General features: G+C 42.6%; 1 protein-coding gene and 1 non-coding gene across 4 annotated transcripts in view; both read right to left on the reverse strand.

The window, feature by feature from the left end:
* The window catches only part of Exo1 (exonuclease 1), a 34,942-nt gene extending 7,999 nt beyond the window's left edge, over positions 1–26,943 (reverse strand). For 2 of the 3 annotated variants that reach the window (XM_029554118.1, XM_029554116.1), the window contains exons 1-12: positions 26,738–26,887; positions 26,112–26,577; positions 24,204–24,377; positions 21,078–21,197; positions 19,831–19,954; positions 17,083–17,220; positions 15,305–15,517; positions 12,071–12,258; positions 11,178–11,274; positions 8,266–8,491; positions 5,746–5,992; positions 53–105 (exon numbers count right to left, since the gene is read on the reverse strand). In XM_029554118.1, coding sequence (XP_029409978.1) covers positions 53–105; positions 5,746–5,992; positions 8,266–8,491; positions 11,178–11,274; positions 12,071–12,258; positions 15,305–15,517; positions 17,083–17,220; positions 19,831–19,954; positions 21,078–21,197; positions 24,204–24,364 — 1,567 coding nt within the window. In that variant the 5' untranslated portion in view covers positions 24,365–24,377; positions 26,112–26,577; positions 26,738–26,887. Of the gene's footprint in view, positions 1–52; positions 106–5,745; positions 5,993–8,265; positions 8,492–11,177; positions 11,275–12,070; positions 12,259–15,304; positions 15,518–17,082; positions 17,221–19,830; positions 19,955–21,077; positions 21,198–24,203; positions 24,378–26,111; positions 26,578–26,737; positions 26,888–26,910 lie in introns of those variants that run through there. The other variant, XM_029554117.1, reaches the window with a different exon arrangement.
* Positions 3,609–3,737, reverse strand: LOC115067003. The gene has a single exon (XR_003846441.1). It is a non-coding gene; the product is annotated as a small nucleolar RNA SNORA36 family (small nucleolar RNA).
* Positions 26,944–27,967: the final 1,024 nt, after the last annotated feature.

Raw genomic sequence — 27,967 nt, forward strand, 5'->3', positions numbered from 1 at the left:
CAGTCAAGGCTGCTGGCTCTGTCTGGAAGAGCAGTTTCTCCCAGAGTCTGGCTGCTTGCTCGCTCTGATACACAGTCATCAAAACCTGGAGAACTGCAAAAGAACCTAACCAGCAACAGGAAGAATGGGCATATTCATTATCTCAGAGTTTATGCACAATTCTGTCAAGATCCAAACACCTAATTTCATACATAAAAGCCATGTAGACCTTGAACTTTCATCAAAATTTAGGGAGAAGAGACAGAGCCCAAGGCTACAAAATTTATCAGTCAGAGAGCAGAATTAAAGCTCAAAGCCTCTCAGTTCATGGCTGCTCCTTCCCAGTTAACCTATGTATGTATGTTTCTAGATCACAAAAGATGAACCAAATATTTATTAGAAAAATACTGACAATAAAGACAATTAAAACAACACAGAGCAAAGATCATGTTTAATACATTTCAGTTGCATTATATTAAGACATTAAACACTTGGTTATATGTTAATGATCTAGTACTGTACTGGGTGCTTCACATACAGAGCTTATAGTGAGCTCTATTGAGCTCTGGTGGTCCATGTTTTACAAGAGGCTGGGGAAATTAAATGCCATGTGAAAGATCAATTAATAGAATAAGACTTTAAATCCCAAACTGTCAGAAGGCTCACATTAACTGTGAACACCCTGGGAAATTGAACCTTTCAGAGCACTGCTCTCTTAACCTGAAATAGCAAACATAACCTTAGTTCTGTGCTATCTCATGCGAGAGGAGTAAGATAATGTACATATGACTTTTGAATCTTTTCTTTATTACTACTTTTTAAATGCATGTGCATGTATGTGTGTGCTCCACATGTGTGTGTTGTTGTACATGGAGGCCAGAGGACAACCTTGGATATCATCCTCATTAATACTGCACATTTCCTATGAGACGGTGTCTTTCCCTGAACCTGGAGTTCACTGAGTAGGCAAGATGAGCTGGCCAGCAGGCCTCAGGAATCTTCCTCTGTCTCCCCAGGGCTAGGGTTACAATGCCTGGCATTTTTACATAGCTCGGGGGATCAAACTGAGGCCCCTGTGCTTGCAAGGCAACACTTTATGGACTGAGTCATAACCCTAGCCTTGTTTTTTAATTTTCTGAAACAGCTTCACTGTGTGCATAGCCCAGACCAACATGGAACTCATTAGGTAGCCCAAGTAACAAACTCATGATCCTTCTGCCTCAACCTCTCAAGTGCTGGGATTATGGGCATGCATGGCCATATCTGACTAAAAAATTAACTTTGGGACTAATTTAATACCTAGCTACCTAATGGTACTGCTGTGAAACCCAGGTCAGAAGAATCTACTCTTACTCCCAACTCTCACGTCACAGGAAACTGATGGAGAAAAAGACCATTTCTCTGGACTTTTCTTACTGCTTATCTGACCAATTTACCAGTGAAACATCTACAACATGTGAAGCAGCTACACGGATCCCTGAACGTGGAGATTGCCTTAAGCTCCTACCATGACAAAACAGCAAGCCCTGTAGAGACGCACAAACGCTACTCCTACTGGGTATGTCCAAAGAAGAAACCACTACTGAGTAGCAGAAAAAGGAAACTATTCTCATTTAAAAGGAAAAAGGAAGCCAAGTCCCCCAAATTTCTTCAAGTGAGAAAAGTCAATTCCTGGAACTTTTTACTTAGTGCACTTCATCTAGAGCCAGTGTCATCCTTCTTGATCTCAACCTACTTTCTCATCATTCCCCGTGGAAATGCTTCTTTAATGAGGTGACTAGCAAAAGAATCCAAACGACCATGCAAACGAACTGTGCTGAGATTTGACAGACTTGATGGGAGGCTCAGGGATTACCCCAGACTCCATCCTTCAAATCCCCCTTTCACTGCAGCCTAAATGCTCAAAACTAGAAAACAAAGCACACTCGATCCAAGTCTTCTAAGTGAATACAATGAGGCAGGAGAGAGGACTCAGCAGGTCAGAGCACTTGCCACCCAAGTTCAATGACCTTTCTTTGATCCCTGGAATCCATGACAAAGGTAAAAAGAGAGAACTAACTACCCATGCATGTGCCATGGCTCATGTACCCATATATGCATCACACACACACACACACACACACACAACGAATACAGGGGCTGACAAAATTTTCTTTCTTTAGAGTTACTAAGTCAGAATGGGATGTGCTGAGCATAACCCTGTAATCCCAGAACTTGGCAAGTAGAGGAAGGAGGATCAGGAGTTCAAGGTCATCTTCAGCTACACAAAGTTCAAGGCCAGCCTAGGCTACATTAGACCCTGTCTCAAAAGAAGAAATAGTTACTAAACTGGGCATGGTGGTGCATCCCAAAGGAGTATCTGAAGTTCAAAACCAGCCTTCCTAAAAAAACAAAAACCAAGAGAAGAGTTACTATGTCACGGCTAGATGACTTCTAAAAATCACGTCTCCTTTCATAGGTTGTACCTTTGAGGGTTTCAATGTCTTTGCCTAAAGTCCATGTATTAGGAAATTAATCCTCATATTCCAAAGTTAATGGGGTTTGGAAGTGAGGCCACTGGGAGGTGATCAGAATTGGATGAAGTCACAACTCAGGTGACAGCATGGGTGGCTTTATAAAAAGGAGACCTGCCAGGTGAGGTGGTCCACACATTTGATCCCAGTACTTGGGAGGCAGAGGCAGGCAGATCTCTGTGAGTTCCAGGCCAGTCTGGTCTACATAGTGAGTTCCAAGCCAGCTGGGGCTACAGGGAGACCCTGTCCCAAACACTGCCCCCCCACCCAAAAAGAGAAGATCTGAGGTAGCACGCTTACTCTCACAATGTGGCAGTTAGGCCAAGCAGATGCTAGCACCAAGCTCTTGGACTTTCAGCTCTGGGAAGGACACAATGAATAAACTTTTACCCTTCATAAATTACCTAGTTTGTGGCATTTAGTTATGTTCCACCTTTGGCCCTCTCACATCCATCTTCACTGGGTGTTCAGAGTGGCTGATCTAAAATCAGTATATGTGGTGGTTTGAATGAGTGTTCCCCCATAGGTTCCAAGTATTTAAACACTTGGTCCCCAGTTCCTGGCTCTGTTGAGAGGGTCATGGAACCATTAGGGGGTGTGGCCATGCTGGAGGAAGCACATCACTGGGGGTGGGCTTTGAGAATCTACAGCCATGGCCACTTCCAGTCTGGCTCTCTCTGCATCCTGTGCCTGCTTGAAGATGTGACCACTTGTTTTCTGCTCCAGCCACCTCTGCTGCCACGCCTCCCTGCCATGATGGACTCCTATCCCTCTGGAATGGTAAGCCAAACAAACCCTTTTGTAAGTTGCCTTGGCCATGGTATTTTATCCTAACAACAGAAAAGTAACTGATACAGTATCAAACCAGCCCCTCTCTGGATTAAAACCCTCTAAACACCACCTGTCACTTCTAAGAAACACTAAAGTTTGTCAGTTTGACACAAAGGATTAACAGTACAATCACCCACAGTCAACATAACAGTTACTGATGGTGTGCTTATCACCTGTCAGGTGCCATCCAAGGCATTCACTTATACTAACTCACTTGTCTCAACCCTGAGGTTGTTATAATACCTGTGTGTCTGGTGTCTGCCCCCCCACCCAGCCTTTTTTCTTGTTTGTAGGGTGGGAGGTAAATGAATAGAGTAACACTTCTATCCAATAGCTCTCCAAGCCCATTTCAATGTCCCAAAGTTTAATTACCAGAACAGGGGAGCCGCCTGCACTGAGCTCAACACTTTGGAAAGCCTGCTTTTTGGAAGTGGAGAGGAAATACTCAGGACTTGCTCAGGTCAAGCATGTCATGAGTAAACAGGGTAAGAGTGAAAACTCAGGTCACCTGCCAGGTTCGAAATTCCTAATATCCAATTTTACTGACCTAAAAACCCTCGTATTTATCCACAGAGACTATGGCAACAGCCTAACCAACCAGAACTTTGTGGCCTGCTTTTGGCCCTGTTTATATACTTTGGCCTTGTTTATATACTTATTTTCAGTGGGTGCTGAGTGGCCTATCAAAACTCAGCATGGAATCTGTCCCTAACTATTAACTCTCTGTATGCTGCCCCCACTTCCAAGGACCACTAAAGGTTGTTTCTGGCACACAAGCCTTCTGTGAAATGGCCTCCCCTCCAGCCCATTCCTGTTCCTTCAACACCACCAGCAGCAACCAATAGCCAAAGTAGCCATCAAGCCCATTCCTCTGCTCTCATCTGCTCCACTCACCATTCATTAAACCACAGGAGCAACAATCAACGATGATCTCTTTCCTCAGCCCATTCAAACCAGAGCCCCGTATTGTATGCCCCCTGAACAGCCTCCAAACCTTACAGAGACCTCGATTACTCTACTTATCACACAACATAGAAAGTTTTTGTTTATATACTTATTTTTCCAACTAGGCTATAGATGTCTCAGGAACAAAAGCTATGTCTAACTTTTGTAGCCATAGCATCCAACATGGCCTCAGGTTCTTGGTATTACAACTCTAGCCATTCATGCATTTTAAAATTGTATGTATGTATGTATGTATACACACGTGTGTGAACGTGGATGTGTGTGGACATCAGAGTACAATCCTTGGTGTTGGTCCTTTCTACCTTATTTGAGACAAGGTCTCCATGGCTTTTCCGCTGCATACACCACAGTAGCTGGCCTGTGAGCTTCTGGGGAATCTGTTGTCCTCCACTTCCCATCCCGTGTGTGAGCACTAGGATTATAGACACTGCATCAAACACCCGCCTTTTACGTGGGTTCTGAGAGTCTAACTCAGGTCTTCATGCTTATACAGCAACTGCTTTCACCCAAAGAGCCAGCCTTCTATTTTAATATGTATCATCCCTATTTTATTTAATATTTAATATATCATCCCTATTTTAATATGTACCTGAAAATACTTTGCAAAATGGTATCAAGAACTTCAAAAACCCATGAAAGAAAATACAATGAAAAATGGAAAGAACTCCAAAATAACAGAATTTCTACAGTGCAAATGAATTCACAGCAGCTACTGGGATTCTGTGTGGACAGATGACAGAACTGATGGACGTGAAAGGGAACAGCAATGTTTTTCTGGGTTTTTTTTTGAGGGATTTTCTTGATTGAGCTAATTGAGGTAAAAGACCACCCCTAATGTGGATGGCACCATTTCATGGGCTGATGTCCTGGACTAAATGAAAAGGAGAACAGCAAAAAGCAGTGAGCAACAGCATCCCTGTTCTCCAATTCCTGCCTTCAGATGCAATGTGACCAGCTGCCTCAATCCTGTCACTTTGACTTCACTAACATGATGAACTGTACCCTTGAAATGTAGGCCAAAACAAACCTTTCCTTCCTGAAGTTGCTTTTGCCTTAGCAACGGGAAAAGTAACTAAGACATAAGGCAACTAACAAAATCTTCGCATGCAAGAGGCTTATGTAAATAAGTATTAAAGCTGAAGTTATATTTAATACACCAGGCCTACAAGCTTTGCCTTTCCTTTGTGAATGCAAGCCGAGAGCTCTGGTTTGCTGCAGATACCCAGCATCATGAACGAGTCACACCACATAAAACCAGTCCGGTATGTATCACTTTCACACCACCATTTTAAGGTGAAGAGATTTCAACCAACATATGCTGGGACCTGTTGCACATGAAAGATGTAAGCAGACTAAGGGAAGTCCTATGCCTACCCTCCCCACCACAGTCAATGTTAATTGTATAGAAAATAAGTAACAAGAGCACAAACAGAAGGGCATTCGAGAACAACTCTACCTGCTTCTGGTCCCTGGAACCACCACTGCACCACTCTGTTCATTCTTCCGCTGTAAAATCGTTGCAAATTTATTTCTTGTCCTAGGCGGTATGTGTGAGTCTGTTGTTTGAGCAGTTCCTTCATCCCGGATGGATGCAGACCTTTCAGAAGAGCTCAGAGATTTGTTATCACTACAGCTAGTTTTCTTGATCTTCTTTGTCGATGAGAGAGAATACTGACTCAACAGATCATCTTCTGACAGCTCTTCTAAATAAAAGGCAGAATTATCTGTAAATGTGTGCACCTGTGTTTCTTCTGTAGGCGTCTCAAAATAATGTATGAATGTACATGTGTGTGTTTTACATACCAAGCACTGCACACAGTGCTTATCTCATTGCAAGTAAAATGAAACTGGTAACATCTGTTTATGGCTATGTGTGTGTACAACAGTTCCATTCTTCCCCATTTCATGCTGGACATTCTATTTTGACAAGGAAAAGTGAGCCCTTGTTTGGGGGCACAGTTCTGAGCAAATTCTGAAGGAACAGATTCTCAGCAAGCCAAGTTTGCTCGTGACTTAAAAACGGATGCTACAAGTCATGCTGTCTTTAAGCACTGCTGTAATGTGGTACTGTACAGTAAACACAGCAGTGCAGCTACACAGGGGAATTCTGCAAAGACGAGCATATCTTGAGTTCAGTCAGAAACCTCAGCATCTCTTGCTATCCTAGTGCACTGCATACAGCAGCACCTGTTACCTATTAAGTACATGAATCTGTAGCAAGTTGTCCAGCCTAACAGACTACAGTTCGCTGATAGCCTGAGAAGAATAAGGTCCTGTGCTCTCGAGGACTGTACTTGCTTTAATTCACCTAAATCTTTTGTAAGCAAAAACAATGTAACCAAAAATTTAAGATATAAGGGTCATAGCTTTAAGAAGGTGACCCACACATAAGTTTAAAATAAATATCACTGTATTTGAAATTGGAGGAACTCAACTATAAGCTCAGCAAATGCCAGAAAAATGATAAGCAGACAAATAAAAGTTAATGCAACCTCACTCTGCAATAATGAAAGCAGTTTCTGGATGAGGGCTTAAAGTGCAACAAGTGTAAGTAGTCACTGCTCTCTGGGTGGCAGACCATACCTAACAGTTACTTTCCCAGAAACAGTTACACAATTATTAAAGAACTCAATTATATCAAAGCACAGCCTCAAAAGAAAAGGAACTTTTGGCCTGAAAAAGAAACTGAGATGTGTCACAATTGCTGTCTCAAAATATCTGAAGGACAACAGGGATTGAACTTGGTCCAGTATTTTGAGTTTCAAACTGTGAGATTAAAACGTAGAAAAATCAATTGTGCTCAGCTGGCAAGATCTCTGGGTAAAGTGCTGGATGTGTAAGCCCGACCACCTGAGCCCGACCCAAGATCCCATGGCAGGGTGGAAGCAGAAAGCCAAATCTCTACATGCAACACCAAGGCACAAGTGTCTTCCCCCACATCATACACACACAATAATAAATAAAAATAAATCGACCAAATTTCTGTTAGCATGAACTAGAAACTGAACTGAAAAAAAAATCACTTACAAAAGCCTAAAAAAAATTCTGAACTATATATAAGGATAAACTGACAATGGATATACAGCATCCAAACACCGAGTGTTGAAGACAGTCAGTATTATGATTGTCAACTTGCTCTACATTGACCTATTGATTTAATTAAATCCCCTCCCCACTTTAAAGAATTTGACAACCTAAAATCTATATGGAAACAGGATGAAGACAAATAGCCCAAATCATCTGCTCAGCAGCAGAACAGGAGCTTTATAGCACCTGATTTCAAGATATGCTAGAAAGCTTCAGTAATCAAAAACATGTTTGATGTAAAGATCAATACTGACAGCCACAGTGCAGAATAAGAGTCGATGATTTTTTCAGGCCGGGCGTGGTGGTGCACGCCTTTAGTCCTAGCACTTGGGAGGCAGAGGCAGGCGATCTCTGTGGGTTCAGGGCCAGCCTGGTCTACATAGAGCATTCCAGGCCAGCTGGAGCTACTGGGAGACCCTGTCTCAAAAAGTCCAAAAAAAGATTAAAGGCATGCACCACCATGCCTGGCATTGAAATAAAGTCTTACTGTGTAGCCCGGCGGGCCTCAAACTCACAGTATTCTGCCTGCCTCTGCCTCCTAAGCTCTAGGATTTAAAGGGATGTGCCACCATGCCTGGTGGAAAACATTTCTTAAATATGACCAACAATCATTAGTATTTTTTTTAATATTTATTATTCTTATTTTATGTGTATGAGTGTATTGCCTGCACGTATGTGAGTGCACCCGTGTCGTGCAATGCCGCGGAGGTCAGAAGAGGGCTTCAGGGCTACGGATTCCCCTGGAATTGGAGTTAAGGATGGTTCATAGCCCTGTGGGTGCTGGGAATCGAACCTGGGTCCTCTGCAAGAGCAGTCTGTACTCTTAACCGCTGAGCCACCTCTCCGGTCCCAACAATCATTAGTATTTCACAAAAATGAAAATACATACCATTTCTTGGTCTTTTCACCACAGCTGACTTCCTGGGAAGATTTAACCCTTTAGCACTAATCACTTGTCTAACGTCCACAGTACTTCGATTTTCCTTCAACCGTGTAGCCTGTGAAATGACATCCATCTCAAGTCTAGGGCAGTAATTCCTGTGCCAAATGCTATCAGCAGTAGACAACTTCTGACCTGCTTTGTCATTCCAGCTATGACTTCTTGACAGGGCAGGCTGGAAAGTACAAGGAGAAAGGTTATTTGAATAAGAAAAATGTAATTTCCCTCTGTATCAGCTTATGTTATAAATGTGTTAAATTACTGTTTACAAAGTTTTTGAATTTCGCCTGGTGATGCAGGCCGTAATCCCAGCTACTCAGGAGGCTGAGGCAGGAGGGCTGCAAGTTCAAGGCCAGCCTGAGGTATAGTGTGTTCAGGTCCTGCGTGAGGTATAGTGTGCTCAGGTCCAACCTGGGAGATTTAGTGAGAGACAATTCCAAAATAATGAATACAAAAAGGGGGCTGGGGATACAGTTCGGTGGTGGAGTGCTTGCCTAGCTGGCATAAACCTGGAGGGAGCCAAGCAGGGAGTGGAAGGGAGAGAGGAGGGAGAGAGGGACGGGTTCTGATGAAGTACGTGTCCTCTAATAACATTTTTACTTTCTCTGCTAATCTCGGATACTTCATTAAACATGCCTCATGTTCCCAGGTCTCTTTTCTTCCAGAGAATCAAATTACCACAGGCTCATTTCTAAGAAAGGAAAAAAACAAAAAAACAAAAAAACAAAAACACCTTCCTAAAATGAGCAATGTAAGAAAGACAATTGAAGAAATGGGGCCAGTGAAAAGGCCTCTAAAGTCTGATTATTAAACAATTAAATAATCATATGGCAATATGCCTCCAAATAATCATCTATACAGCCTTTGAAATGCACTTGGCAGTTTTGAACCCTGTTATATGTTTACAGGACTCAACTTCCTTACTCAGAAATTTATTTTTATTTCCTTTATTTATTGGAGACAGTATCTCATGTGACCAGGCTGATGAACTCCTGTCTCAGTTTTGCAAATGTTGGAATTACAGCCATGAGATACCAAGCCTAGTTAGAAATTGTTGAGCCATATGTCAATCTAGGTTAGAAAGAACTAATTTGTGTCAGACCAAACTTGGTATGATCCTGAGAAAGCTACTCTGGTGTACACCAAGTCTTGCAAAAAACTCCTGAGAAAGGGCACAATGCCATTTAATGTTGGTGAGGTATCAGTTTTGCTCATATATTTCTATAATCAGTACAGAAGACACTCATCTGGTAAAACGTTGTCAACGATATTCCGAGTATAGCTGAGACCACAAAATCAAGACACAGGAAAGTTGAGGCACCAATGCCATGTGACCAACTCTCACATAAATCAAACATAAGCCTTTCACTTGAAGAGAACGTAAAAGGAAAAGTAAGATGACAATATTCAAGACATTCTCTGAGGATTACCAAAAAAAGGGAACGAGTGTAAAAAGATAGCCTAAGAGTACGGGCGCTCAATGTTAAATCCCACAGATGCATCTACCGAAAAAAAGAAATAGGCAAGTAGAAACCAGACCAGGAAAGACACATAAGATCAAACAATACAACCTACAACCCAATTCCCTATAAAAAAGAAAAGTTCTGCATGGATTTTGGCTTCTGCATCCCCGCCATCCTGGTAATCCATAAACGGGCCTTTCAAACCACACATGCATTACAACCATCTCTAGGCTTGAACACAAGCCTTCAGCAGCCTTCCTGGTAACTGACAGTACCACTATCAACTGTGGAAAGATGGCAGAGTCAACAATTTCCTATTTTCACTAATGATTTCCCCAAACAAAAAGAACAACAGAGCTGGGCATGGTGGAACACACTTTTAATTCCAGCATTCCAGTGGCAGAGGCAGGTGGATCTCTGTGAGTTCAAGACCAGCCAGAGATACATAGTGAGACTCTGTTTAAAAACCACCCACCCCTGCTGGGCATGGTGGCACATTCCTTTAATCCCAGCACTTGGGAGGCAAAGGCAGGTGGATCTCTGAGTTCAAGGCCAGCCTGGTCTACATAGGACAGCTGGGGCTACAGGGAGACCCTGACTCAAAAAGACCAAAATAAATAAATAAATAAATAAATAAATAAATAAATAAATAAATGCCACCCACCCCATTCCATCCCATCCCATCCTGCCCTGCCATACACAAACACACACACACACAAACAAGAAATGAACTCAGGTTCTATGCATAATGGGAAAACACAGAATATATCTTTGAAATTCTCATAGAATAAAAAAATTATGGACAAAATAAATATGAACAAAAACATAAAGAGAAAGGAGAGACTAATAGGACGCAGCATTTAAAAGAGTATATGCAATGAAGAAAACAAAAAAGGGTTGAGACACACAGAAGGGCACTCGTCAAATCTTTGTGTATTTATGAACGACCCTGAATGGCTTAACTCAGCTTGTTCTGGGTTTTCAGGATGCCAAATTCAGGCCATAGAGCCTGAAAGCGGTAAGATGAGAAAAAGGTACTGAATGTATCACAGCTGCATCAAAAGCTCAAGCCTTGAAAATATGTATTTTCAGTCTTTTTCACTTAAAATAACTTATTATACCTTCATTTTAAGAGATAATTTCTCTAGGATCAAGTTGATTTTTTTGAGACAGTCTTACTATGTAACCTAGGCTATCCCTGAACTTGTGGCAACCTTTTTGCCTCAGCCTCCTGAGTTCTGGGATTACAGGTGTGTGCCACACCAGATTAAGTTGCTTTCTATGCACACTGCACAGTACATGACACAGAAATGCTTCAAAGACACACAGTGAAGAAAGTTTGCCTCATAGTTCTTGAAACTAAAATGTGCTTTTATATAGCAGTTGTTAAAATGTTACCATAGCAGTGTCTGGATTGTAGTCATCGATCTGTTCAAAAGTATTTATATCTCTATTTCCAAGTGCTATTTGAAGAGCTACAGAATCATCAACATACCTAGGTAGGTAAGATTAAGGAAAAATGCCTTTAAAAAATATTTTAGCATTTTTATTTTATGTGTATGAGCATATTGCCTGCCAGTGTGGAAGTGCACCCACATCATGCAATGCCCATGGAGGTCAGATCCCCTGGAACTGGAGTTAAGGATGGTTGTTGATCACCATGTGGGTGCTGGGAATCAAACCTGGGTCCTCTACAAGAGCAGCCATCTGATCCATCTCCAGCCCCAAGGAAAAATGTCTTAATAAGCAATCAACCATACTGCATTAAGAATGAGAATGCTCTCTACTATCACAGGAAACCATGAAGGGTTATGATTTACATGGATCCCATTTACTGTGCCCACCTGCCTCACTGAAACCACAGGCATGGCTCACTGGCCTATATCCCTGTAGGAGCTGGCCATCCTCTGAAGGGAAGTCCATCACTTCGTCCCTTTCAAGGGAGATATGGGGACATTTTAGTTGCCACCTAAGTGATTCAGAACTCCGCAGCCTGAAGGCTAGTGACAGGCATCTAGAATACCCTCCTGGAGAATTGCACTTGCTTGCCTCAAAGGCTCTCAAGTGATATCTTTCAAACACGTGCAATGAGTGGTTGACCCCGTGCCTGTAGCTGTCAAGTCCACCTAAGCAATTACTGTTACAGATGAGTCTTGGGTTCATAAACAAAAACTCTATCTGATAATTAGCATGGTAATTAAGATGAGCAAAACGTGATCATTTCTACTACTGAACTACAAACACTAACAGAACAAGTGCAAAATTCAACCACCGAGGCTCAGAAAGGATACTGCCCGGCATAACTCAGTGTCTGCGGGTCGATATCATCTTCATAGGCATTCAGAGGGACAAGCTTCCTTTTGATGGGATCAAAAACTAGTTGGTAAAGGAAAGTATTGTTGGCTCGAATAAATCCTTTGATGTAATCCTCCGGTACTGTTATATTCATCTTGAGATAATGTCCAATTTTCTTGATGACCTAACAATGGATATAAAAATATTTCATCTGCAGTTAAAAAAACAGAGTATGTATTAACCCCATGAAAATCAATTGCTTTTATCTATAGAAAACATAGCTATGTCACATCACTTAAAATTCTAAGTTTCATTGATTTGTCCATTACTCATTCAAAAGACCAAAATTTCAGTTATATGTCAAGCATATGTTTCTAAGTTTAAGATGCACTATCCATCCTTTAATCCAGAAAACAAACAATAAAAATGAGGACTAAGGAGTTCAAGGCTATCCTTGACTACATAGCAAGCTTAAGGGCTGGTATACATGAGAGAGACCCTATCTCTAAAAATAAGTGGGGGCAGGGGCAGCAAGATGGCTCAGTGGGTAAGAGCACTTGCTACTCAAGCCTGACCACCTGAGTTTGATCACTGCAACCCATGGTGGAGAAAACTGAACCTCAAAACAGTTTTATGACATCTATAAGTATCCTGTGGTACACATGTGCATGTATGTGTGTGTAGGCACACACAAAATGATGCTAAAAATTTTTTTAAGGGGCTGGAAAATGGTTCAGTGGTTAAGAACACTGACTGCTCTTATTCAAGACCTAGGTTCGAATCCCAGAACCCACATGGCAGCTAACAACTGTCTATAACTCCAGTTCCAGGGGATCCTGGAACTCTTCTCTCTTCCACAGGCATTGCACGACACGGGTGCACTTACCTACATGCAGGCAATACAGGAATACACATAAAATAAAAAAAAAATAAAATCAGAAAAAAATGTTTTTAAAGTCAAGAGACAGTGACAAGATGGCTCAGTAGGTAAAAGTGCTTGCTGTGCCAACTGACACTTGAGTGTGATCCCCAGATAGCACAGAGGAAGGAAAGAACTGACACTGAAAGTTATCCTCTGACCTCCACGTGTGCACATATGACCTCCACGTGTGCACATACAGGTTCATCAAACACACATACTAATAAAATAACTTTAAAAACCAAGTATTCTTAGCTTTGTTTTAAAATTATATGCATGTGTGTCTGCATGTAGGTATATACATGTGAATAAGGTGCCCTCAGAAGCCAGAGGCATAGTAAAGAGAAGCCCCATAAAACCCTCTAATCATAGAACAATTCTTGCTCTGCAAACGAGTCCATCAAGACCCCCACAGACCCCAATCATAAAGCAGTTTCTGCTCTGCAAACAGGTCCTGACCATTATTTGGGGGTGGGGGGAAGGGGAGATGTAAATCCTTTACATATATACAAGTGTACTTAAGCTCCCTTACTGTTTGGCCTGTGTGGCTACTGTAAACCCACTGGTCAATAGTTAGCTGTCATTGACTAATACAGGTCAATCTGGACTGTTGAGGCCAGTTACTTTTCCTTTCCACCTGCAACTCTTTCCACTCCCATTCCTAACATTTTAGTGCTGAAAACAGGAAAGAGTTCTCAGCTTTAAATTCCTATTCCTAACAATAGGATTCCACAGAGCTGGAGCCACAGGTGGTTGTAAGCTGCCTAATATAGATGCTGGGAATAGAACTTAGGTCCTCTGCAAGAAAATAAGCGCTACTATAACCACTGAACTATCTTGTCAGCCCTGGACTGTGTGAAGCCAGCATTCTAATTTCTATGAGCCATGGATGCTTACAGCTGGAATAGGTCTTAAACATTATAGTCATATACTACATAATATTTTTTGCTTTTTGTTTAATTGAGCAAGGATCTCCCATAGCCCAGGCTGGCCTCATACTTGCTGTGTAGATGAGGATAACCCTGAACTTCTGATGTTCCTGCCTCCTCCACCACCCAAGAGTGGGATTACAGATATGCACCACCACATCCAACAACACAGCACATACAGATGTGGCCTCCTGAAGATTATATTGCCTTGTAACCTCAGAGTCATCTTAGCTTGTGAAAGCACACTGATGATGTTCACACAACCACAAAAGTGCCCAATGACAGGTTCCTACAACTTATCTTGTCATGAATGGACACATGATTCTATAGAAAACTCATAGATAAAGCGAAAATCCAGAGACCTGCAGTGCACAGGCTGGCAGGCATGCTTCTCTGTTCCTACCTGGGTCTCAGGTCCAGCTCAGAGCTCTTCCCATCCCATTAGTACTTTTAGCACTGAGGATTCACTTTCTACTTCTGAAATGGGAAGAGAGGGTTTCTACTCTGCAAATGTGACAGGTGGGGTGTGTGTGTGTATGTGTGTAGTGGTGACAGCTTCTCTGTGGCCACCTAATACAGAATGAGACTGATGGAAGGAAGCGATCAAAGTCCCATCTCCTCTCAAGCCATGTTGAACAGAGATTTGCAATAAATGTAGAATTCTTCCTCCTTTTATGCTCTGAAAACTCTGGCAAGCTTTGATAAAGTCATGTGAGCATATATCAATAACCACAACCCACATAATCAAAAATTATTACCACACAGAACTTTTATTTATTTTTTTTTTGAGACAGCATCTTATTCTGTAGCACTGGTTGGCCTGGAACTGGCTATGTAGATCAAGCTGGCCTGGAACTCAGAGCTCCTGCCTCTGCCACCTAAACATTGGGATTAAAGGCACGTGAGGTACCAGGGTACCACACAGAACTTAGCAGAAACTCTGAAACTCAGTACACCTAGGAAACAGGATGGAAGCCAAAAGTTCTAGCATTTTAGTCATTTTTTCCCTTTCAATAACATTACACACTCTATTGATCTAATAATTAAAATTCATAATGTGTTCATCCTACTACTTAACAAACGTTCCAGGAACTGAAAGTCTTTGGGGCTGGAGAGATGACTCAGCAGTTAAGAGTACTGGTTGCTCTGGCAGAGGACTTAGGTTTGGTACCAAAAACACACATGACAGCTAAAAACCATCCATAACTCAGTTCCAGGGGATCCAATACCCTCTTCTGGCCTCCATGAGCAATGAATGCATGTAGTGTACTTACATTCATGCAGGCAAAACACATACACAAAAAATAAAAATAAATGAATTTTTTTTTTTTTTAAAAAACAAAAAGAAAGGAAGAAAGAAAGAAATTGGAAGTCTCCCTCACCTTTACGATATCCGGGTTATTGGCCAGTCTCAGCACTTTGCAAGCCTTGGCCAAGCCAATCCCACGCAGGGAGGAGAGGTAGTCACAGCCTGAGAGAATACACATGTAGCGGAACTTCTCTTCTGTGAACACATCCCCAAGCTGTCTACACATGCCTAGCCGTGCCTGGTCAATCTCTAGTCCATTTCCAAACTGATCCATTTTTAAAATCACCTTCAAAGGGAGGGGAAATTGTTAACTCAATTTCCACTTTATTGTGGAAAGTCCACTTTATTGCCATTATCTAATTCACAGAAACAATTCTAAGGACTCCTTCTTGCTCTGTACTGAACACGAAAATACAGACACTCCTTACCTTCTTTTACATTCTCAAGTGATCAAATTTTATAATTATCAACGTGACACATAATTGCTGCAGGAAATATGAGACACATGGAAATTTAAGAAGAAAAGCAACACTGTATCTCACTTATCAGCTATCCGGCGTTAACATTTTGATATGCATCTTTCTAGCAACTATGAGGATAAAGGTGCTATAAACATTACAGCTATTAAGAAAAATGAACTCACTCTATGGTTTTTTATCTTAATTCCCTCCCCAAAGACCATTACGAAGTTTTTCCCTAAATTATCTTATGCATTATGTTTCAAATTTTCATTTTTTTTTCCCAGAGCTGAGGATCGAACCCAGGGCTTTTCCCTTGTTAGGCAAGCAGTCTACCACTGAGCTAAATCCCCAAACCTGTGTTCTTGGAAATTTTTTTGCTATATTTATTTATTTATTTATTTATTTATTTTTGTCTTTTTGAAACAGGGTCTCCCTGTAGCCCCAGCTGTCCTGGAACTCACTGTGTAGACCAGGCTGGCCTTGAACTCATAGAGATCCACCTGCCTCTGCCTCCCGAGTGCTAGGATTAAAGGCATGAGCCACCATGCCCGGCATTGCTATATTTATTTTTATAAGTACTTTGCATGCATGTATGTAAATGTACGTGTGTGCAATGCCCATGGAGGCCCTGGAACTGGAGTTATAGACAGCTGTTAGCTGCCATGTGGATGCTGGGAACTAAACTGTGGTCATCTGGAAGAGCAGCCAGTGTTCTTAACTGCTGAGCCATCTCTCCTTCCCCCTTACATATAAATTCTAATACCCAAGTTGTAGATAATTTACCTCACATAATACAAAAAGTAAGGCGTATGTTATTATTACTATTATTATTAAGAAGTGAAGTTAGCTGGGCCTCATGGTACAGGTCTATCATCCCATACAGGAAGCTGAGGAAGAGGGACGATCTCAAGTTCAAGGACTGCCCAAACTATAAAGTGAGTTCAAAGCCAGCCTGGGTATCTTAGACCCTGTCACAAAATCAAGAATAAAAAGAAGGCTGAAGGTGGTTAGTGGTACTTGTCTAGGATATTGGAGGTCCTGGTTTGAATGTAGAACCACACACAGAAAGTGAAACTGGTAAATGTATATTCTATTAAAGAATTCACCAGATGGGATGTAGCTTGGTGGTAAACACTTGCCTAACATACACAAGGCCCTGGGTTTGATTACCAACACCACAAAACAAAAGCAAAATGTGTATAAAGCAAAGCTCTTCAGCCTTAAAGAAACCAGAGTACTGAAGCATGAACTAGCAAAACTAAAAATGAGCATTATAAAAATAGGTATACGTTAAGATTAAATGAAAGGAATAAAAGTTATTCCTGGAAAGGAAAATCTTCAGCTCTTTTACCCACATCATGTACAGTACGGAGTAGCTGCAGTTTAGTACCTTCTTACAGCCAAATGCAAGGAGATCAGAATCTTCCGTAATCACAGCTTGTACAATGTCAGCTTTGTTAAGATAGGCCAACTGAGCATCAGCTTCATACGGAGCCACAAGGCAGTCCACTCCCTGGGTCCGAGCAGCCTGTATGAGACCACAGTTAATCTCCAGCACAGCATCAGGACAGCGCTGAACAACATCCTACATCAAGCTTCCACACTCACACATCAATACCTTTCAAAACCATAGAACCTTTCCACTTTTAGTTCTAGTACATATACATGTCTTTTTTTTTTTTTTTTTTTTTTTTGAGACTGTGTCTCACTATGTAGGCTTGGCTGACCTGGAACTCACTACATAGATAAGGCTGCCCTTAAAACTCACTGAGATCTATCTACCTCTGCCTCCTGAGTGTTGGGATTAAAATATGCACCACCAGACCTGGCTAGTTCTAGTATATTTTAAGAGTAACCACATAAGCATTAAATTTAAAAAGAAAATCAACTTATGGGCTGAGGAGATGGGTCAGTGGGTTAAACAGATACCTTGCAAGAGTGAGGACCTGAGTTCAGATCCCCAGAATCCATAGACAGGTGCAGTGGTGCCCGTCTGCAGTCCCAGCACTCCCACAGTGAGGTGAGAGGCAGAGACAGGAGACTCCCTGGAAGCTGGCAGGCCAGTTAGCCAGGCCTACAGAACAGAGACCCTGTCTCAAACAAAGTGGAATGGCATAGCTAACATCGGAGGTTGTCTTCCAACCTCCACACATGCTGTAGAATGTGTATGCCCACATTTCTCTCTCTCTCTCTCTCTCTCTCTCTCTCTCTCACACACACACACACACACACACACACACACATCATACACACAAAAATGTTTAAAAATCAATTTATAAGGGGAAGCAGGTAAGACACCCCAATCCAACCTAAGGAAATTTAGGCGACCAATGGCTACTGGGAGGGGCAGAGACAATCTCTTTCAAGGATGGACTCTCAGTAAGTAATCAGGCTCAGATGGATAGACCCACACCGGAGAACATTTGGGGAACTCTATAGGCCTTATTATATATGACAGAGTACACTGAATTGGGCTGTGCAGGGGGCAATAAGGGGAGGTTTGGACGGGGGAGGGAACCTAAACACCATCAAATATATTTTATGAAAACTGCAAAAATTCAACAAAAAATAAAAAATACATAAAATAAAAAAATATGGAAAAAATTGATTTAAAATTTAGAGAGAAGAAATACTGCTATGTATTCAGGGCAGTGGGGGGGGGGTACATATAAGCTACAACATTATTTCAAATTTTAGAAAGTTTTTATCTTTGGGCTGGTAAGATGGCTCACTGGGTAAAGGTGCTTGCTGACAACTGGATTTGATCCCTGGGACCCACACAGTGGAAGGAGAAAACTACTCCTGAAGTTGTCCTCTGACCGCCACACACATACATACAAATAAATAAACGCAGTAAATTTTTTTTTTAAAGATAGTTTCTATCTTGAATGGTTATGTTACAAAAGTATACAAGTCTAACTAACAGTACTGACAATTGCAGGCTATCCCTGCAGCCAAGTTAGGGGAAAATACATCCCGCTGTCTTTCTCCTCTCTCGTGCCCTTCCCTCATCCTGTGGCACCACTACTTGTGTCCAATCAGTTTCTCCTCTGCTGCACATAGGAAAATCCTTTTCCTGGGGTTAGAAAGAGCATGTCTCCTCTACACCCCACTACGTCTCCCCTCCCCAACCCTTGCTTTCTGCATTAACCCATACAGAACAGTCAAAAGATGTCCACAGGACAAAACCATGATGTACGATGGGAGTACTTATTTTATTTTAGCTCAGAAAATGGACAGCAAGACAGCATGCTATGGAATGGTGACCCACCTTTATTCTGCCATTAAGCAGACTGGACACAAACCCTAGAAAAAGAAGTGAGGGCTAGGACTAAGATTACAGCAGTGGGTGGTAAGCTGCTTCTAAGCAGGAGCAGATGGAAGGCTGTGGACTACCAAGTTAGCTGCACTAGGCAGACCTCTGAACAGCACTCAAAAATCTGGAAAAAGAGCTGGGCATGCTGCACATGCCTTTAATCCCAGCACTTGGGAGGCAGAGGCACGCTGAGATGTAGGCCAGCCTGGTCTACATAGAATTCCAGACCAGCTGGGGTTAACCTTCCTCAAAAAATGGAAACAGAAACACACACATACACAGAGAGAGAGAGAGAGAGAGAGAGAGAGAGAGAGAAATCTGGTCTACACAGAATTCCAGACCAGCTGGGGCTAACCTTGCCTCAAAAACCCAGAAAAACACACACACCCACGCACGGAAGCACACAATGGGCCAGGTGCTGGTTCACACCTGGAATCCCAGCACTCAGGGACCAGAGGTCGGAGGATTGCTGCCTCTTCAAGGCCAGCCTGGCTACAGAGTGAGATGGACTTCCTCTCCCCAACATCTCCAGACTTGAAAAAGAAACAAACAACAACAAAGAACACAAGTCGCCAGGACTCCACCAGGAATCTGACCCTGAATCAATGCGCATCTTATTCCTGTGGAGTCCATGAAAGAAAGCATCACTTACCTTCCAAGGACTCTCCTTCAACAGTACCCCTCTCTCTTCTCTGACATCTGCCCTTTACTTGACCTAACAATTTTTCTCCCATCTTCCTCACTCTCCCATTAACAAGCAACTTACCATGACCTTAAGTGAGCTCAGCCCTTCATTTTTGTAGCTTTATACTTTTGACTCACCTTTATTACTTTATGGGCCATGGCATGTGTGATGTTGATGGAGCGAGTAAAGCACTCTCGAGCTTCTGAGACCTTCCCCTCTCGAAGCAGCTGTTTCCCTTTAAGAAGACTGCTTTGTCGCCTTCTGCAAGGAAAGACCATGTCTTAAACACAAAGAAATATTTAAGAGTCTGACTCAAAATTATAATAAAACTGCAACTGTAGCAATTTTGTTAGAATGAATAAGTTTAATGCATTTGAAACTGCACATCAGATGCACAAGCACATTAGCCCAGACCAAAGAGCAAATGAGGAGCTGGAGAGATGGCTCCACTTAGGAGCACAAACTGATTACTCTCGCAAAGGACCCAACTTAGGTTCCCAGCACCTATGTCAAGGGAGCTCCAGTGCATCTGAAGCCCTCTTCTGGCCTCAAAGGTACACTGTGCTCACATGTACAAACCCCACAAAGACAAAGACACACACACACACACACACACACACAATTAAAAATCAAAATCTTTTAAAAAACAAAGAGAAAATGACTTTTTTTTCTTTTTTTTTTTTGAGACAGTCTCAATGTAGCTCAAGCTGGTTTCAACTCACCAAGTAGATGATGACCTTGAAATCCTGACCCTTCCACCTCCACCCTCCAAGTGTTTGGATTACAGGTATGTGCCACCATGCTAGCAGAGCAAGTGATCAATAATGAATGCAGATGTGTCTGTGTACAGACGATTGCCATAAGACTTTCCCATAGCAATGGTTTAGGTCAAAAGATAGTTATCTTTAGAGCCAGGCATGGTAGAAGTCGTCTTTAGTCCCAGCACTCAGGAGGCAAATCTCTGTGAGGTCAGCCTGTTCTATATAACGAGTTCCAGGACAGCTGGGCCTATAGAGACCCTGTTTCAAACAACTAAAGAAGATAATTTTTTTTAAAGCTTTTTTTAAATTTATTTTTTTTTATTTTATGTGTATGAGTGTTATGCCTACATGTAGGTAAGTGCACCCGTGTTGTGCAATGCCCACGGAGAACAGAAGAGGCTCTTGGAATTCGAACCTGGGTCTTCTGTAAGAACAGTCAGTGTTCTTAACCCCTGAGAAGATCATTTTTAAATGTGACAGTAATCTAACATGAACATCTCAGGAAACTTGTTCATGTATGAGGCTATACACGAACTTCACAAAATCAAGATTTTAGATCACATGGTCTACAGCACCTGATCCTGGCACCATTACATTAGATGCTAAGTAGGGGGTCAACTTACTCTCTTCTTGAGCTCTCCACTTCCTTTTTAGAAGGTAAAGTACATCCATCAAATACAAGAATAGGCTTGACCCCATGAGATAGCAGCATATTTACAAATTTCATACAAAATCCTACATACCTATGGGGAGGAAAAAGAAAATGCATTTAAGTGTTTTGAATCTCTTAAAACAGTATTTTTGCTTATTTAAGATGAGATGAAATAAATTTGAAGAATTTTTTTTTTTTTGATGGGGTTTTGTTGCTGTTCTGTTTGAGACAGGGTCTCACTTTTTTAACTAGAAAGAATACAAGCACCAGACACTGTCCACTCATTTTATTTCCATCAATCTTTATAATGACCATAAACGTTTATCATAAGCTCATCCAAATTTTCCAAAGTGGTGATCATTTCTGGTTAATACCCCTATACAAGGTGGAGAAGAAAAAGAAAAGCAATTATACCAAATGTGATTGCTAAGTTGACAGGGAAAAATTTTAGCACAGAGCAGATACTAAGTATGTTTTTAGTTTGATTCGCATTTAACAAGCACCTATCATGGAGCAAGACCTGTGGATTTCATCACTTACCTTAAAAAAGTTTTTAAAGCTGGGTGTGGTGGTGCATGCCTTTAATCCCAGCACTTGGGAGGCAGAGGCAGGTGGATCTCTGTGAGTTCGAGGCCAGGCTGGTCTACATAGCAAGTTCCAGGCCAGCTGGGGCTACAGGGAGACCCTGTCTCAAAAAGACCAAAAAAAAAAAAAAGTTTTTTCCAGTTCCTGGGGAATCTGATGCCTTCTTCTGACCTCTGTGGGCATTGCATAACATAGGTGCATTTACACACATGCAGGCAATGCACTCACACACATAATTTTAACATTTTTTTTATAAAGTAATAAAGTAAAAACGAAGCACTGGCTGTTCCTGCAGAGGACCTGGCTTCAGTTCCCAGCACCCAAAGATGGCTAAGAACCATCTGTAGCTCCAGTTCTAGGGGATCCAATGCCCTCTTTTCTGGCCCCTGTGGACATTGCACAATAGGTGCACTTATATGCACAAAAAACATCTGTCTTTTCGAGACAGGGTCTCCCTGTAGCCCCAACTGGCCTGGAACTCGCTATGTAGACCAGGCTGGCCTCAAACTCACAGAGATCCACCTGCCTCTGCCTCCCAAGTGCTGGGACCAAAGGTGTGCGCCACCACACCCAGCTAATTTTTATTTTTAATGTGTGTATGTTTTTTGTGCATATAAGTGCACCTATTGTGCAATGTCCACAGGGGCCAGAAAAGAGGGCATTGGATCCCCTAGAACTGGAGCTACAGATGGTTCTTAGCCATCTTTGGGTGCTGGGAACTGAAGCCAGGTCCTCTGCAGGAACAGCCAGTGCTCTTTTTTTTTTTTTAATTCGTAAATTCGTTTTTACTTTATTACTTTATAAAAAAATGTTAGAAAAATTATGTGTGTGAGTGCATTGCCTGCATGTGTGTAAGTGCACCTATGTTATGCAATGCCCACAGAGGTCAGAAGAAGGCATCAGATTCCCCAGAAACTGGAGTTACAGATGGTTGTTAGGTGCCATGTAGGTGCTGGGAATTGAACATGAGTCCTCTGCAAGAGCAGTGAGTACTCTTGGTTGTGAGCCTGAGCCTTTAACGGCTGCGCCAGCTCTCCAGCCCAAGCAGTCGGTACTCTTAACTGCTGAGTCATCTCTCCAGCCCTGTAATTATTATTATTTATTGAGACAGTGCTGGCCTGGAACTCAAGGCAATCCTCCTGCCTGGAGTGACAGGCATGGACCATCACATCTATAGCAAGTGCTCTTAACCACTCTCCAGCCATCTCTCCAGCCCTGGATATTACCTATATTTTTAAGAACTCTTCAAATTAATCGAAACTTAGAATCAGGAATTACTAAAACTAGAAACCAAGTTTTCTCTCATAAGGAACTATTCAAAAAAAGTCAGGCATGGTGGCACAGGACTGTAATTCCACCACTTGGGAGGTAGAGGCAGGAGAACCAGGAATTCAGGGGCATCCTAGGCTACAAAGTGAGTTTGAGGCTCACCTGGGCTACAGGAAACACTGTCTCAAAAATAGAAAAAACAAAAAACCGAAAACCAAACAACAAAAAAAACCTACTTAAACTCTAACAGTAGTAATGAAAAACTTGTGAGCTATTCTTCTAAAGCTAAAATGATACTTCTTTATTTCCAAGTCGACACATAAATAAATGCAAAAAAAGGGAAAAGGGATAAAAACAGTATACCTGTGCACACAATACACATGCATATTAAACAAAACACAAGAGCAGAGGACCATGGAGGAATGGAGGAAGCAGAGGAACCAGAGAGCTGAGACTGGATGCCAACAGGGCTACATTTTGGCTACAGTGGAGGAAGTCGGAACATATCATCCCTTTGCCTCATTTTGCTAACAGATTTTAGCTAACAGAGATTAGCATGATCAGAAACCATCATGGATTCTGAAAACATTGCTAAAAAACTTGCCTTAGAAAAATGTTTACCTTAGGTAAAGAATAAAAGAGACAATCTCTGGTCCTTGCCTGTCAGCATCCTGCTACTGACTTATTACCAAGAATGCAAATTAGGCTTGTCACAGAAGGAAGTTTGGTAGTATTCTAAATATATACTCTCATAAATTCTAGCACTGAGTGAACAATGTTTGAAAAAAAATAAATAAAAGAAACACCGAGGGGCTGAATGTGTAGCACAAATCAAAGAGTGTTTGCCTAGCATGCACGAAGTCCTGGGCTTGATACCCAGTACCACATAAAACTGGATGTGGTGGTACAAGCCTAGAATCCCAGTACTTGGGAGGTAGAGGAAGGAAAATCAGAAATTCAAGGTCACCTTTGGCTACAAAGCAAGTTCTGAGGCCAGGTGTGGTGGCGCATGCCTTTAATCCCAGCACTTGGGAGGCAGAGACAGACCGATCTCTGTGAGTTCAAGGTCAGCCTGGTCTACATAGTGAGTTCCAGGACAGCTGGGGCTACAGGGAGACCCTGTCTCAAAAAGACAAAAACAAAAAAGCAAGCTCCGAGCCAGTTTGGAATACATGAAATCCTGTCTCAAAAACAGAAAACATCAAATCATTTAGTTCTCAAAGTCAGTTAAGTTTATCCTTACCTATCCGTAGGTTCGCCTTTGGCGAGTTTGTCAGCACAAGCAATAGCCCCTTTGTGGAGCCAACAGTAGGTGTCCACAGCTACTACCTGTCCTTTGTACTTCCTCACATTGATGGGTTCAGAAGCATCCTTGATGAACTGTAGTAATCCTTGGATCCCCATGCTGCCAAATTAACTATACAATATGAAAGGAAAAAGGTAAAACAGCAATATTTAAAGCAAAAGGGATTTATCAAAAAAGGGATTTACCAAAAAGCTTTAGAAAAATAAAACCAGTGTGGAGCCTCACACAGAAACCATTAGTTAGCTAATAACTGGCCTTCTCCCTGCCAACTTCCATAGCCCAGAATTTGCATTAATCATGAACACTATCTCTAATACCACTGGATAGTTGCTTAATTGCTATTCTTTCCAAAGTTTTCAAGCTTAGAATCATAAGGTGGGTTCTAATCTCTTAACACAGTCCTATGTATACAGAAGCTGTTAAAAGGGTTTTTTTGTTTTGTTTTGTCTTGTTTCAAAAAGGTAGTGTTTAAACGTACAAAATTGCGGTGTGGTGAACTCAAAGGGAGATGAATCTCTGTGAGTTCAAGACCAACCTGGTCTACGGCATGAGTTCCAGGTCAGCTGAGGCTACAGTGAAACCCTGTCTCACAAAACAAAACACCCCCACCCACCCAGAAACCAAAATTGTGCATGCTATGGTATCACATTGCCTGTGCTTTAAAAAGGCATTAAAGGAACAACATGCAAAGTTGCATAGGACTAGAAACAAAACAGTTTGGAGAAAGGCAGACATTTAACTAAAAAATAAACTGAATTATGGAAATGGATTTGTACCTTTTTTTTTTTTTTTTTTGGTGTTTTTAAGACAGGGTTTCCCTTTAGCCCCAGCTGGCCGGGAACTTTCTATGGAGACCATCGTGGCCTCGAACTCACAGAGATCCACCTGCCTCTGCCTCCCAAGTGCTGGGATTAAAGGCATGAGCTACCATGCCCCTTGGATTTGTACTTTTTTAAGACAGAAATCCACTACCACTAAAATGCATTATTCCAAACAATAAACAATCTGGTTATAAGCATGGCAGTGCCTAGGGAAACATCATCAAACTCTGTTGAAGCTATTTAAAGCTTTAACAAAGCTTTAACAAATGAAACTATGCTGTGCAAATACAGCTTCAAGAGAAACACTTTAATTTCCCTTCTAAGTCCCCCATATGGGAATTCTGGAGCTGTCAGTTCTTTTACCAAAAATCAACTTTTTATTCAAGAATGTGTGTGTGTGTGTGTGTGTGTGTACTGCATGCAGAGGCCAGAGCAGTAGGATGCCGAGTGGCTTCTTTATCGCTCTCTGCCTTATGACCTTCAGACAGGGTCTCTCAACTGAACCAGCTAGGTGCAGTTTTGGGGCTTCACTTGTCTCTGCCTCCCCAAACTGGGATTTACAGGCACACACAGCCATGCCTGACTTTTTAACATGGGTGCTAGGGGATTCTAACTCAGGTTCTCATGCTTGAAAGAGCAAGCGCTCTTACCCACCCCCAGGTTCTATTTAATTTTGTATGTGTATGTGTGTGTTGGTATGTGAATTGGGGTGAACATGTGGAGATAAGAGGTTCACCTCAGGTGTTGCTTTGACTTTCACCTTGTTTGAGACGGGGTCCCTTTGCTGTTTGGGCTACATTGGCCAGGTTAGTTGGGCCTCCAGCTGAGTTTCCAGGGATTCTCCTGTGGACCCCTCTCATCTGCCAGTAAGAACACTAGTATTACAGAGGCAAGTGCCTGGCTTTCCTTTCCGGTGGGTTTCCAACTCAGGTTCATGCTTCATCCCAAGTCTTTACCCACTTTATCTCACTAGCCCAAGAACAAGTCTGTAAAGGGAAGAAAGAGAATTGGAAGCCGGCCTTACCCTACTGACACCATAGGACAGCTCCAAAGCTCTGGGCCAGCCGTTGCAAATTTCAGAGGTTCACAGGCCTTAACTCCACTCCCAGCAACTACTAGGCGATAGTTCTGGGGTGAGCCATGACCTTTGAAGTTTAAACACTCAGGTAATCTGTCCGCAGGTGGTCCTCAAGCTGAATAAAACAGTTTTCAGACAGCGTCTCTAAAAAATGTTTTCGTTCGTGTTGAGGAAAACGGACGTAATACACATTTCGTGACACTTAGCTAAGTCTCTTCTAAACCAAGGAAATCTCGAGCAAGTATATTCCTCTTTATCATAAGCGGAGTGACTGCGCGCCATATGGCACATGGGCTCGGGACGAAATCTCTGGCACCCGAGGTGACACCAGCAGCGACTTCACTGAAGTCCTGCCTCCCGGGAACGCGCAAACATGGCTCACAAGCTGTTCCAGACGCACGAATCCTCAGGTCTGCATGTTAAAGGAAACACACAGTCACTGTTTGCAGCTGGGGACACTGCATGGTCTGCTCCCCTCGGGGGATAAACGGGGATCGACCGGCAGACAGGTGCCCGCTCCTCCTGCTGCCTCACCCCCGGCACAGCAGGCCCTGCCCGGCCGCCCCGCTCACCCGAGCACCGCACGCTCCCCGCGGGAGGACCTCGCCCCAGGCTCGCCTTCCTCCCCGAGACCCCGGTATCGAACGGAGGACCGGCCCCACAGGACCCCACTTTGCCGCAGTCTGGTCTTCTCCAGGGCAGCCCCGCCGGGACTCCACAGCCGCCCGCGACGCAGCTCACTCACCACGGCCGCGGAAAACCACAACTGCGAGCCATTCACTGCCCTTTCAATTTGCGCGGGACCGCGAGGCCCCGCCCAGAGGACGTGACGTCAGCGCGCATCCTGAGCCGACGGCTCGGCCTCCCCTTCTTCTCGACCCGGCCTCCAGCTTATCCGGGCACTTAATCCCGGGTTTGCGGGGCTGGGACTCCCGCCGCCATCTGAAGCTCAAATCCAGTGAGACTGGAGCGGGCCGGAGCCGCGGGCCCACCTGGAACTGCGCCCCGGAAGTTGAGGTTTCGTTTTCTCCGGGGCTGCTGGGAGTTGTAGTTCTCTCTTGGCCAGTGTCAGGGCCTGGTGCCCGCAGTCAGGATGTTTTGTTGTTTTAAACCGTTTTTAAAAAGTCCCGCTGGAATTAGTCGCTTAATTCTACACTACTCCACATTCCTTTATGCTCTCTTTTAAAACATGGTCACCTCTGTACAAAATGAAGTTAGCACAATTTACGTGAACTCCTGTATTGCAACAATGTGGTTATAATCTGCTTTTACCACTTTATCCAGTAGTAACTAACTAAATAAAGTTTATTCATGATTCTACTTGGGAAAATGTTACTTTATAACTAAACAAAAAACTGAACCTTAAGGTTAAGAGACTTCGAAGACATTTGCATTTTGGTGACTACTTTGGGCTACATTTCCTAATGTTATCAAGGAATAAAAAGGCTGCTAGCTTCACTTTCTTTTAAAAAACCATTAGTTTTAGAAATCACAGAGCTGGGCCTTCGGCCATGCATGGTCTCCCACTATCTTTACTCTGTGCTTCTTGACTACTGTGGATACAGTGTGACCAACTGCTCCATGCTCCTGCGACTGTGACTTCTCCCACCGTGATGAACTATAACCTTGAACTGTAATCAAAATTAACCCTTTCTCCTTTAAATTGCTTTTGTCAGGGTATTTTATCCCAGTAATGGTACAATAACTAAGACATGTCGTAAATTTTCAGCTTGAGACTCACTTCTGTTATTTCTCAATTTCTCCATCCCTGGAGTCTTCCTTGAACTGGGTGTTAGTTTGGC

The sequence above is a fragment of the Nannospalax galili genome, unplaced genomic scaffold (genome assembly GCF_000622305.1).
Source record: "Nannospalax galili isolate Female #2095 unplaced genomic scaffold, S.galili_v1.0 scaffold543, whole genome shotgun sequence".
NCBI classification, from domain to species: domain Eukaryota; kingdom Metazoa; phylum Chordata; class Mammalia; order Rodentia; family Spalacidae; genus Nannospalax; species Nannospalax galili.